Raw genomic sequence first — 13432 nt, 5'->3', positions numbered from 1 at the left:
GTTCAGACGAGCTGGTCACGAGACAACGCTGGCTTCAATCAGACCTAGCACTCTACATTTCCTTTGTCTTTTCATCATGATGTAACCGGCGACATGACCGTTGTGCGTAAGTTCTGCTTAACACCCCCTAGATTTTTGCTACACCCAGAGTTCTTATTTCAAATCTCCCTTGGTAGATTCTATACCACCTCACAAATGATTTGTTTTTGCTTCGCCTTATGAGTGAGACGATAAATTACCCAACAAGACGCGTACATTTCCTTCACTCGTTAGATATTGCGCTTACCGTACGCAGACTAAAAGCATCTTCGCAGGATGCCGGAGCTAAAGTGGCCATCGGGGACGGCGGACTGGTGGGGATATGCCTCGCATCGAGAGATTCGCACTGGGGACACCGGGGGTCCCCTACACTAGTACAGCCTATCCTCCGTAGATCTTAATAAGACATGAACTTGAATTTTTTTTGAAGGAAAAATTATTCGACATGCTGGTAATACCCTTGCAGGGATCACAGACTTTGAAATGGAAAGATGACTAGTAACCACGAATCAGGAACACAAGACCTAGGGTAGCACACGTGTGTGTTACCTCGTTGTCCCCTGAGTCTAGTTTGAAATAGACTGGATGCAGAACACGGAAATGCATTAATGAAGTACGGCACTCTGTCAAATGTTGACACGAATCACCAAGTTGGAAAATGCACATGACGTATCGTGCCTGGGCGCTTCATCTGCACAGGCTGTGAACCTGTGGGGACGAAGATATCAAATGGAACACGCACCTTAGTCAACAACCCAAACGACCTCTCAGACAATCTCCTGAGTTCCAAACTTTTGCTGTATCAATCATCAATATTCAATCTGCACCTCTCGTTCGTCAATGGTGTTCATCTGTGGCAAGGTCTTCTGAGCTGTGAATGATACGGTTTCTCCAGAAAGGTAGACATAGAAAAAGCTATAAGCCTGCTCGCTGACTGGTATCATGTATCGTCGTACAGATCCGATAGCGAACATACACCGGTCCCGAGGCCATCAGGATCGATTTCCTTTGATAAATTAAACCGTGAGTAATGTCTTATGCTCGGCTGTCGAGAAGAGTTGAGGTCAAAGCAAGTAGGCCAGTGAACTCACCTACAATCGATATCTCCGCAAGACAACCCAAAGATCCAGCAAGCTGCTCTCGCGCATATAGGCGTAGACCACGATTTCCTTGATTGGGATACACGAGCGCTCGCCATGTCATCTCCTGCTTCGGAGATAAATAAAATGTCAGAATTAACACCCTGCAAGACCATGCGAGGCCATACAAATTACGTATTTGGTGTTGCGCACCTCCCGGACGGGCAACGTACTATCACGTGTTCGGGCGACGGCTCACTTCGACTATGGGACCTAGAGAGTGGTGCACAGATAGGTGACGATTGGAGAGATGAAGGGGATGATGCGCCAGTATGGACCATGTCATTGTCTCCAAATGGCAAGACTGTTGCCAGCGGGAGCAATGACGGGACAGTGAGGTTGTGGGATGTCGGGACCAGGAGGGTTGTCGTCAAATGGAAAGAGCACACTCAAGCTGTGGAGTCAGTGTGCTGGAGTCCAAATGGTGAGCAGGTGGTGAGCGGATCCTTCGATGGGACGGTAAGGGTGTGGGATGTGAAGAGCGGCGAACCCATCCAGGGTTTGAATCCAATAGTGACAGGGCACCAGCATGTGAACGCGGTCAGCTACTCACCAGAGGCAACAATGATCGCGACCTGCGGACGCGATGGAATCAGAATTTGGGACGCAGAGACAGGCAAATGGCTCTCCACAATCAAACTTCATCTACCAGTTTGGAGCTTGACCTGGACATCGAACGAGAAACTTGTTTCTGGTTCGAGAAATGGCTCGATTAGGATATTCAACACTGCCACATGGGAGCAGAGCGTCGTTCTGGAAGGTCACACGCAGGGTGTCAAGTCCATCACTTTGTTGCAAAACGACCGCCTCCTTGCGAGCACATCATGGGACGGAACAGCACGTCTCTGGAATCTTGACACATACCTCCAAGTCGGATCACCTCTCCAACACGAAAAGGACGTCCAGTGTGCGGCCTTTTCCGCTGATGGAAAGCTGCTATCCACAGGTTGCGAGGACGAAAATGCGTACGTGTGGGATATCCAAGACATCCTCAAAGCAGCTGGCCTAGAAGACCTCATGTCCATACCTGATGTAAGTGTAAAATCAACTCTCACTCGCCATCTCATTCCCAATGACTGTCAGGCACAAAAATCTGAACTCAAAAAGAATGTATGTATCATCTCGTGGTTTTCAAGAATGAAACACGCTAATGTCCCATTCATACAAGTCGACATCAGATGTAAGTTGTATATTTTTCTGCCCTTGATATTGATTGTAACATCGACATTCCAGGCTAATGCTAAACGATGTCCCGCCATCGCCAATTGTCCACCCACACGTCAAGTGTCATCAGGATTTTTCGATAAAGTGCAAGACAGTAGTGCTGTGCGACACCACCGTCTCATATCTCCCTCCTTTCTCTGACCTCTATATTGTTAGTTGCCCTCCTTGGGATCACGTCCACGCGCCCCTCTCGTTCACCTTCCCTCCCTTTTACGTCGTTTGCCACCCAACATCGGTGAACCAAAAGAACCTCAGCAATGCACGGGATATGGTACCTTCTCTCGTCGCAGTCCTCCTGTTGTCGACGTTCCTGTGCTGTATGACAAGAAGGTACGTCTTTTTGTGATGTGTTATCAATGGCTGGTCTCACAAGTTTTATCTACAGGCAGTGTATGTTAATCGGCAGCCGGCACGAGCTAGTGACAAGGGGACACTCATCAAGAAGCCTGCATGGTGGGCTCGTGTTATGTTGTTCCTTTGCTGTGCATCTCCTTCCACCGATGACAGCCATTAATGAATGCAGTATATCAACGATCTTGATATTTAGTTCCTCTGTTTTATTATCTTGTTGTAATGTATCTTTCGCTATATCACCAGTGACTTCTTGCATCCTAAATTATCTGTCAAGTTCACACAGCGGGTGAGTTGTCCATATAGCCTGTAGGAGGCTGGAAGTTCGGCGTAATATCAACTAATACAATTTTAGACTCGCACATTTGTCACACTGGAGGACGTCTGCAGCTCATTCTCTGATTACCAGTGTTTTGAGGTTTTGGTTGGCGATCACTTGTTGCTTGGCTATTCCAATCTCCGCGACCATCGACTATCTGGAACACTGGTGCGCAGACCTAAGAACTCCACATATACCGTCTGAATTTATCCATGTCACCATGTGTCCAAGAACGCGAAACCATCCACGTACTCACTCGTCCATACAGTATCCGAGCCACCCTAGCTACGTTTTTGTACGAGAGTTTGCTCATTCTCCAATTGAAGACGATCATTACGTTGAGGATAAAGTCTTACGAGTTCAAACTGCACATGACGGAGCATCGGACATTAATGCACTATCTGCTATCTGACATGCAACTTTCGCCATTCATTCCAGCTAAGTCATTACTGATCGTGTGGTAGCTCATAACCCATAGGTTCTCCCTAAATTCGTGCCATTCGACAGCGATAACCATTCTTCCAAACCGATCGGAACTCCTGAATCCTTCATTTTTACACTCAGGATATACAAACAAGTCGTCTTCCCACTGTATCCCTCCATCCTCAGGGAGATATACCCTAGCAGATTCGTCATCTTGCATGATGATGCATTTCTGCTTCCTCGCCGTTATCGTTGCTTTGACATCATATATGGCTGTCAGTGCATGCGTCAACCAGCATAAGAAATGCACTTGGGACAAACAATGTTGCGCGGGCATGAAATGCATAAATCATGTGAGTACGAGTAGTTTTTTTGCACCCAGAATTCAGCAACATGACTGACCCTTGTGTTGTGTAACTTAGCATCAGATTCAAAAATGCGATTTTGGCCAGAGCGGCAGCGCATCGTGAAAGTGAATTATGTTCCTGCTTGAGCGCTTGAGCTTCGGTGCCATGGTTGAACGTTGATGGTGAAATACGTAGTTCTGGGTCGGTCAGTGTAGCTGCTTCTGCACAAATTCAACATTGCCTGCGCAGTGCATATTGCAGGGGGATCTTTGAGCTTATCTTTCAGGAGATAATACTCCATAATATGACATTGACTTAAAAGCATAACATATATGAGTGAATACGTGAATACTACGATACTTTGGTCTTGTGCAGCACCGACATCGATTCCACATCGTATATCAATGCCATCTTCAAGCAAAGAAGGTTTGCGCATCTGCTTGATTCATCGTCTCTGACAGACGACCATACCTCGCGTAAGCATTTTTGGTGATAGGAGGCTAGCTCAGTGCACTCAGGCTAGCGCAGGGCTCAGGCTTTAACTTTTCTGTCGGATGGTGTTGAGATCGATTGCACTCAAAAACACCACCCCCATCGTAGTATGCAAGCTATCCATGAATTTAAACAGCAAGTAGATTCATTTTCATAGTTCATATCCATATGCACAATAATTTACAACATACATACTTAAGTAGAACAGCGCATAGACTCTATCTTCACAAACTAACCTTCTTCTGTACAGGTTCAGCGATTTTCCACCTGCTGAGACCAATCAGCGCCAACCTCCGGCGCGACGCCAGTTGGATCACCCGCGTTAATGATGCGGTGGTAAAAGCCATCAGCGCGTGCATCGAGGGGACAACCCTGTGCTAGCGCCAAATAAATGAAGTAACTAAGTGTCTTCCTGAAGTCGCTTGGATCCTCCATGTCAAACAGGATAGGCTCTTGCGAAGGGTCGTCGCGAGGAGCTTTCGGATAATTATTGATCATCGCACTGATGACGTTCGGGTCCTGCTCTCGCAAAAAATCACGATAATCTTTGTGAAGCTTGTAAGACTGTCCATGATCAGGAGCAGCAATGCGTGGAATGGTGATGCGAGACGGAACCCGCCGCAGGTTTGTACGCGAGCTGTATGCAGAATGCGAGATGGGTGGACGCTGGGAGTTGGTGGTAGGAATGGGGCAAGCAGGGGGAACAGGAGCAGAGCTGTGCGAGCGACCAGCGCTCGAGTTGACGCGTACATAGTCCGCCTGTCTACCGCTCACCGCTACGCAAACCTGGCCGTCAGCTGTTTGCAACACACTCGCGACAGCTTGATCATCGGTGGCCTCATGCCGCTGTTTGCGGACAAGGGAAGGGTAGGCAGTGGTAGTGGGCCGCGAAAAGCACACGACTGAAGGACGCCGCTGAGTCGTTCTTTGTCTGCCTGCGACATGCTGATAGCTTGTGTTGCAGTTCTGCAGGGGAAGTTGGGGCCCACTATTCTTTGAGTTCAATGAAGTCGTTCTTAAGGCGCTGCGAGGGGGCCTCGGAGGTGGTGGTGGGGGATTGGGAAACTGGTCTAACAAGTCCGCGTACGTGTCCAAGTGGGCACGAGGTGGTGTAAGGTCTCGGAGATCTTGCGCGTGACGGATGTCCAATACCCCCGGAGCTTGCTCGATGTAGACGATGTCTGAAGTTTTGAGGGGAGTCTTACCACGGTACGTGAGTTTTACAGGATCAGCGCGAGGGTCACGCGTGCTCCCTTGTGAAGACAGTCCATATGTCATCGATTTAGAGTGCTTGAGTGAGGGCGTCCTGTCGTCGTGGGACCTGAGGGGAATTGGTTACTATTATGCCAACAAGTGGAACCTGAAAATGGTTGACTTACTCTTGGAACAATTTCTTGAAAGAATTCATGGTTGATATTCGAAAAAAAAAATGGATGAAGAGTTGCAAAGATTGTGAGAGGTTGACCGTGAAAGTGGCCAATCTGCGTTACAATATATATGAGCTGGGCAATTGTGGATGCACCACAGTTATCCACATCCATAACCTCAAATCCATTCTTCAAAGTCCACAACCGATGCAGGCATTAGTGGATGCTTTGATTACCCACCTATAATTGATGGCGCCCCATTGTATGACAAAGACACAATGTGCAACAACTGACGAACTATCTGCCACAGGTGCCACAGGCCAAATGAATGCATCGCGCGACGTGTTCGATGTTTCTCGAGAGCTCGTGATTGTGGACTCATAATAAGACTTACTGGAGATGGTGGCTAGACCGATGTGGCTCATATCTCGTGCAACAAATGATCGTTAGTCCTAGAGAAGAAGATACACAGACGCACTGCATGTAGAGAATGAGCCGATAACCATGATATCACGGGACCGCCATGGACTCTTAAATACACCTTGTACAACGTTGAAAGAGGTCCAAGAGGAGAGCCGCGAAAATTCTGCTGTGGATGAGGTCACTGAGCAAGGCAATAACCTCAGCTTGTTCATTCCATGACATTGAGAAATGCAGATAGCTTCAAGAAAGTAGAACATATAGTTGCTACCTGGACAGATACCCACAAGGGGGGCATCATAAAAACACGTTTTCTACCATGGCATACTGACGTCAATGCTAAAGCGGATATCTCTAAAATCAGATTACCGTGAGTCCACAACTGATTCATCATTGGTTATGTCCATCCAAATCATATTCTGAGAGTCCGAGACAATGATAATGACGTGTGTTGGAGGAACAAGGTTATACTTGAGCTCTGATATATAACTTTGTGCATTTACAGGCCACTGGAATGCATAGCATGCTCGACATTTATGGTGTCCTTGACAAGTAAATCATTCAATGAAGGTGTCGTACCGCGTGTACTGCTAGATTACTGCCTCGACATTGTAAGCTGGAAGTCGGCATTCCGAGTCATTTCAGAGATGTACCACACCTGAATTGATTATTGTAGTGTGAAATTCCTCGACATTGTGAACTAGAGGCTGTCGACATTTAGATATGCGCCGCAATATTGTAGATTGAATATTGTCGCTGTGGTGTGGTCAAAGAGCAAAGAGTTAGGACCTTACCTTGACTTTAGACAGCTGAATCAGCTGGTAATCCGCTTTTGGATAGGGCGGGGGAGCCAAATATATGTAAATACTCTCCTCCTCGTCTCTGGCATTGGCGCCAGTCAGCACGTTGCCGAGACCTTGTACATCTTTCGATTCCGTATTCTAAACCAGCACCTTTGACCTCACAACAAGCACCCTGCTGGGATTGCCTCTCGACACATTGCAGGACTCCGGCGGTCACCGGTCACTCCGCGTCGCACAGCGACTAGCGCATTCTATCACTTCTATTGTCGACGACGTGTATTACCTTCGCTTTTGGCAGAGAGCTGATATACAACTTCTCTGTACGTTCTCTCGCGATCATATGATTATGTTTGCGCTAACCAGTTTCAGATCGTGGGCTCAAAGCTCCATCGTCTTTCGAGCTCCGGCCCGGGTACCTTGAGCTTGCACGTCCATTTTTTCTGGGATGACTGTCTCCCATAGAAAGCGACAACACCAACCGGATGAAATCCAAAGTATGTGGTTTCTTCCACCCATTCCAATGGTGTCTTCTGCTCCATGGAATATCTTTCTCACGCTTTATTTACGTAAACTGTGCAGCTGTAAACGAGCCCGGCTTGCAGATTCAATGTGATTGCTGTCAATGCGACTTGACCCATTCTGCTCGTATCAAGTGCGCCGATCCTGTCTGTGAGCCGGGAGATGGCGTAGATATCTGCCCTACCTGCTTTTGCGCTGGCAAAGAGTTCGCCAAACACAAAGCAGGTCATGCATACCGAGTCATTGTACGACAAATTCGCACTTGACGTATGTCTTATATTGATTGGCATGTTAGGAACTTCACTCTTATCCAATTTTCTCTGCTGACTGGGGAGCAGATGAGTAAGTTACCTCATCGGAGTCATCGCTTCATCTGAAATGTATTTATAGGGAGCTCTTACTTATCGAGGGAATATCTCAGGAAGGCCTCGGAAATTGGCAGATGATCGCAGAACACATTGGTACTCGCACAAAGGAAGATGTAGAAGAACACTACAATAGCATATATGTCAATTCCCCCAATTGGCCACTTCCTGTACGTCCATATCATTCAAGCCTGTCCCTTCACTGAGTGAACTGTATTACAGCGGATGGATGTCGAATTCAACATTGAACCAGATGAATTCCAGGCTCGCAAGCGCAGGCGAATGTCAACCATGACCACTTCTTTACCTCCTCCACCCAAGGTAGCCCCAACCTCCGCCCCCGGGGTACATGAAATTGCCACTTTCCTCCCTGGTAGGCTCGAGTTCGAACATGAGCTCGATAATGAAGCGGAGGATCTTGTAAAGGATCTAGAATTTGGAATTTGCCATGCATGGGGCGGTGATCAGATTATAGAAGATGAGAATGACGCGGATGTCCGCGCCAGGGCACGGATGCAGGAAGAACGCAAAACTGCTGCCGGTTCCAGAAACAGCAGTCAGCCACCTGTCAATGGTGTTAATGGCATTATGAATGGCAACGGACATCTTCCAATGAACGGCGATTCGCGTGTCAAGTCAGAGGAACCATCTAGCGAACAGCAGGCCTCAACGGAGGACGACGCAAATGCGGAAGAAGCGACACTGCCTCCTCCATATGAGACGGAAGAATCACTCGCCTTTAAGCTGACACTGATGGAGATGTACAATCAGCGTCTCGACAAACGACGAGAGGCCAAATCTATCATATATGAACGAGGTCTCTTGGAATACAAGAAGGTATGTCGATGTGTGTGCGCACGTCATAAACTCACTTCTTTTTCAGATGCAAGCGGCGGAAAAGAAGCGTCCGAAGGAAGAAAAGGACATTGTTCAACGACTCCGACCGTTTGCTCGACTTCAGACTGCTGAGGATTTTGAAGTTTTCACAGCTGATATTCTCTGTAAGAACTTCTAACATTGTAGTGGAAAGGCGCTGACGATGTCACTGCAACAGACGAAGCCATGCTAAGAAAGAGAATACAAGATCTGCAACATTATCGGCGAATGGGACTTACTACTCCGGCCGATATCGATAAGTTCGAACTCGATTCCATTCGCAGGGTAAGAAATGTCCCATAATTGTTTTTTCAAGTCAGACAGCTTACGTGTACGATTAGACTCAAGCGAAAGCAAATTTATCTCGCGACTACTATTCTTCAGAACGTCTGGCACAGCTCCGTGCATCAGGCAGCGCCAGTATGTTATTTCTTCATTTTCCCTGTTTACGTTCTTTACTGACACTATTGCAGGGGATTCAGAAGGTCGCAAAAGTCACGAGAGAGAATCAACTCCTAAACTTGGGACTCCTGCTGGAACGGGTCCTCCGATCCGCAGACCGCGTTCGTTTATTTCATCCGACAGCATGATACAATAGCTCACTTTACTATCTAGCCGCTCCTCTCAATCTTGCCAATAGCCCATCTTTGCATTTACTTACCCCAGCTGAGCAGACGCTCTGCTCGCAACTCCGAATCTTACCCAAACCATATCTCGTCATCAAGGAGACCCTCGTCCGGGAGTACGCTCGTCGTGGAGGCAAGCTTCGCCGCAGGGAAGCGCGAGATCTCGTCAAGATCGATGTGAATAAGACGAGTCGAGTTTGGGACTTCTTGGTGCAGGCCGGCTTCCTCAAAATCACACCGGACCCGCCTCCTGCTCCAGCTGCTGCTCAGGATACCTCGTACGTGTAATTTTTCTCTCCTATAAGCTGGATACAAACAAGATTCTCTAGTGTAAACGGCATCTCCCATACATCACTGAGCGTATCTCCATCGAAGGATACTCCACGCATTTCACCACATCCTCCCGCAACAGGGAATCTGTCCATTAGTCAAAACGGATTTGGTCACAGACCAATGCCCAACCACTCACCACCTAGCATATCTGCCCCACTCTGGCCTTCAATTTGACGTCCCTGCTATCTTTACCCCGCCGTTTGCTTTATCAAGTAGCATTTGTACCATAGCACTCGCATACATTATTTACTACATGCAACTTATGGATTCATTATTGAGATTTTAGACTCCAGAACCAGCTGGTTGGGCGATTAGATCGTCAATGATACTGCGGTCGACCGGGATGTTAGCTTTACGCAAGTAATCATCATTCCTACACAGATGTCAACATTTCTCCAACCAAACATGACGTTTTCTTACCAGAACTGACAACAACCAAGCATAAACGCATTAGGGATCATTCTGTCTTGCTAGATACCATACACTCACCTTGGAGTAATGTCTGTTGCCAGAGTCGCATCTGGGAAGACAGTGAATCACATCATTTATTCCGCGGGTGTCCAGGGAAACCTACAAGATCGTGACAAGTGTTTGACCATCCCGCCATCCCCTTTTCTTTACGAATTTGATGCATGCGACCAGATTGCAGGCGCTGCTGGAGCCCAGAAATAGGCCATCGTTTTGGACGAGGTATCGGGACATGGCAACCGCTTCCACGTCAGTTATCCTGCCATCGTCAATGAGCTTCCATTGAGCTTGGAGATGAAATATTCAACGTACCGGAACGCGTCATCTATGATCGGTATCGCAAGGTCGATGTTGTTTGTCATCCGGTTGATTCCTCTGGAGATTGGATAAGTCAAAAGGGGAAATGAAAAATGGTACTTGTATACACACATTCCCTCGACTACTGTGTCAACTTGATGCCTTCGTTTTGTTCCTTCAGCTTCTCTGCGGTCGTATAATACGCCATGCTTGACCTGAAGGAGTATGAGAGAAAATCGGGCAGCCGACAAAGACTAGCTTCGACCTTGTTATAAAGCCCGCTGCCTTCTGGGTCTGCTAGGACGACCTGCACCTCCTCATCCATCGATTTGAGAAATCGTCCAATGCCTGCGATCGTGCCGCCCGTTCCTAGTTCATACAGTATTAAGAAACCAGACAACTCGAACATAATATACGCGCACCTGCTCCAGATACAAATGCATCGACGTGACTATTAGTTTGACGCCAGATTTCTGGACCAGTCCCGTCGTAATGGGCTTCAAAATTACTGCGATTCTATGGATATGTGAGTTGTGTCACCATTCACTTATCAAGGTGAGCACCTCGAATTGGTCGGCAAAGAAGCCCCTTGGTTTGCTTAGCAGATCTTCATCCAGTGGGTCATCGGTGCTGCCTTCTGCACTAACGTGCGACGATGTAGTGGTGACCACTACAGATGCAGAACCTGTATGGAGCTCGTGGCTTTTGTGGGCCTCCTCCAAGCCTTTCCCTATATCTGAACGTCCGAATTCGATGGCTGCTCGCCTAGCGATATTCTTTTTGCAGATTTAGGAATATTCATTGCGTGATCTTCCTCGACATAGAAATTGCTCACCACATACTGCGATTATCATACCGATTCTGGTCAATAAATGAAATGGCGATCACGATATGAGCTCGCACCTGTTTTTTGTCAACGATGCTCGCAGGACGGACACGCTGGACACCAGCTCCAAGGGCCTGTAACGCATTAACCTTCTCCAGGGCAACATCATCCGGCATGATAATCGCTAAGAAACGTGAGTTGGGTTCAACAGCTCGAGGAATTTTCCTACTTGTATCATATCCCCTGCAACACCATGTTATCAGACGCGACGTTCTCGCACCAGAACTAAGGTCACTTGCCTTGCCTTGGCTATCGTCGCTATTGAGATGCCAGTAGATCCAACAGTGCCTTCAAAGATGCGGGATCCAGTGTGAGGGTGCAGCAAACCTCGTCGTTCTGCGTCCTCGATTACTTGATGTCCGTAAGATAATGAGTTTTAGGTCGATTGCTGCGCAACAAACTCACTGCGTAGGGCAACTCGGTCCTTGACACTTCCTCCAGGGTTCAGAAACTATAAATTGCCGTAAAGTTAGAAACATTGAAGAGACATGTTCTAGCTCGACACATACCTCTGCCTTTCCAAGAATCTCGACTCCCAAAGCATCACTCAATGAGTCGATCCTCACCAAAGGCGTATTTCCTGGACGTTCAAAGTTTGATGCCCTCGAAGAACGGTCAAACGGCTAAGAGACATACCTATCAACCCGGTGACACCATATACAACTTCATTGCTTCTCAACTCAATTGGTCGAGACTTCTGTTGCTCCTGGGAAATGCTTTGAAGTCGTCGGGAGCGCCAATATGATGATATGGACGTCGATGTTACAGACAAAGTAAACCCGACGAGGATGCCGAACGTAATATGACGGACAACTGCGTTGGAATACCAGGGAGGTAAAGTCAACTCGAAAAGTTTCATGGCATGAAATGAACGAAGTCCTTGAAATACGTGCTCAAACTTATAATTGACTGCACATGCTACATGAACTGTAACACCTGGTATTTGCGTGGCATACACTAATACCACATTTTCAAAAGGACGGTTGTGATGTGTAATGCATTGCAGTGTCTCAAGGCTTCGAAGCTTCCAATTTAAAGTTTGACATCATTCAAAGAAAATTATATTGTAGACAAAACTCGTATGATAGAAATAGAGATCCATCAGACAGACGCTCGACTCGCTGGCTCCGGTTCACTAAACTGCAAGCAGTCGCGCGAAGCACAGAACCAAACGTCCTCGAAACCCCACGTAAACGCGAAGCTATGTTCTCTGTCGAACGAGAGAGCGCTATTGTCATCGAGTGGATTTGAAGAATGTGGCATGTGTAAACATGCGAGACTCGAGTTAGTTTCTATAAAATAGATCCTAGCTGAGTATGTTCTAAGGAATTCATTATTTGCGTGCAAGGCTTATATATCTTTTTGGCCTGGCCCGTGCGCGACATTCCCACGGCTCTGCATCAATTGAACTTTGTGGCAATTCGTCGCGGGTTGTTTGAGTCTGCAAAATACCACCGAGCTCTGACTTGCAAATGGTCTTCAACGGGAAGAATAAAGAATAACCTCGTAAACCGGGTTCAGTGACTGTTCAAACGTTCATGTGTGAGGTTCTTTTTTCTCTGCTCGCAACCCATGACATGTAGTACGCGTACCTCTCTGTTCCGTTTCTACCTTGCTCAAGTTCGTCCTACAGAAATCAACAAACCAGAAATGTTAAAACGTGTACCTTGCACCTTTCCTCGCCAACCCATCTTTTTTGATAGATAGTATGGATTGTTTTGCTCGGAATCAGCCACCTCGTACATCGTCCGGTCTTTTTGTCTGTTCCGCGCCTTTAGCAACTGTTGCTTTCAAATTCCGGCAGTGGGTCATTCCGTGGTCGTAGCATACTCCAACGAAATGTCGCCAGCAACATGATGCACACGACCTTCGGAATTTCCTCGTGTCTCTGCCGCGGCCATTTAATCATCGGTGACTGGGTAAATATTAGGGTAAAATGTTCATTTCCATACACACCGTATCCCTATTCCTCTGATTTAATTGTCTTTGCAGGAATGAGTAGGGATCAATGCTATCCAAGGCTGTTGATATATTTTCCACGTCCTGCCGCGTGTATTAGTCTCACCTATGCACCGAATATAAGCAAGGCGACTATTCCTTCTTTGTTATACTGTGAATTTTCAGCTCCTACAAGAGTT

General features: G+C 47.2%; 4 protein-coding genes across 4 annotated transcripts; 2 read left to right on the top strand and 2 right to left on the bottom strand.

Annotated features, from left to right (window-relative positions):
* The first annotated feature begins 970 nt into the window (after positions 1-970).
* Positions 971-2598, top strand: F5147DRAFT_315977 (WD40-repeat-containing domain protein). Its single transcript, XM_041429190.1, has 4 exons — positions 971-2210; positions 2262-2288; positions 2347-2358; positions 2412-2598. Exons 1-4 carry the CDS (start codon positions 1236-1238, stop codon positions 2541-2543), a joined length of 1146 nt encoding a protein of 381 aa, XP_041289843.1. The 5' UTR covers positions 971-1235; the 3' UTR covers positions 2544-2598.
* A 1874-nt stretch (positions 2599-4472) lies between these two features.
* F5147DRAFT_839046 (uncharacterized protein) lies at positions 4473-5762 on the bottom strand. The gene is made up of 2 exons (XM_041444189.1): positions 5714-5762; positions 4473-5655 (listed from the first exon to the last, which is right to left on the bottom strand). The coding sequence occupies exons 1-2, from the start codon at positions 5740-5742 to the stop codon at positions 4587-4589; spliced, it is 1098 nt and encodes a 365-aa protein (XP_041289842.1). The 5' UTR covers positions 5743-5762; the 3' UTR covers positions 4473-4586.
* A 1234-nt stretch (positions 5763-6996) lies between these two features.
* On the top strand, positions 6997-10009 carry F5147DRAFT_709336 (uncharacterized protein). Its single transcript, XM_041438189.1, has 12 exons — positions 6997-7244; positions 7294-7418; positions 7504-7688; positions 7739-7785; positions 7834-7978; positions 8031-8645; positions 8692-8809; positions 8863-8969; positions 9026-9104; positions 9158-9247; positions 9300-9588; positions 9640-10009. Exons 2-12 carry the CDS (start codon positions 7370-7372, stop codon positions 9815-9817), a joined length of 1902 nt encoding a protein of 633 aa, XP_041289841.1. The 5' UTR covers positions 6997-7244; positions 7294-7369; the 3' UTR covers positions 9818-10009.
* On the bottom strand, positions 9780-12338 carry F5147DRAFT_709329 (tryptophan synthase beta subunit-like PLP-dependent enzyme). Its single transcript, XM_041438188.1, has 16 exons — positions 11931-12338; positions 11804-11874; positions 11700-11745; positions 11534-11645; positions 11464-11477; positions 11312-11418; positions 11244-11249; positions 10972-11184; positions 10831-10924; positions 10674-10777; positions 10541-10623; positions 10424-10486; positions 10218-10370; positions 10133-10163; positions 10064-10068; positions 9780-10016 (listed from the first exon to the last, which is right to left on the bottom strand). The coding sequence occupies exons 1-16, from the start codon at positions 12151-12153 to the stop codon at positions 9926-9928; spliced, it is 1416 nt and encodes a 471-aa protein (XP_041289840.1). The 5' UTR covers positions 12154-12338; the 3' UTR covers positions 9780-9925.
* Between the last annotated feature and the right edge of the window lie 1094 nt (positions 12339-13432).

The sequence above is a fragment of the Suillus discolor genome, assembly GCF_016758755.1.
Source record: "Suillus discolor strain FC423 chromosome Unknown F5147scaffold_51, whole genome shotgun sequence".
Lineage (NCBI taxonomy): Eukaryota > Fungi > Basidiomycota > Agaricomycetes > Boletales > Suillaceae > Suillus > Suillus discolor.
Note: the sequence above shows the minus strand (reverse complement) of the source record. Positions and strands in the feature narration are given on the sequence as shown.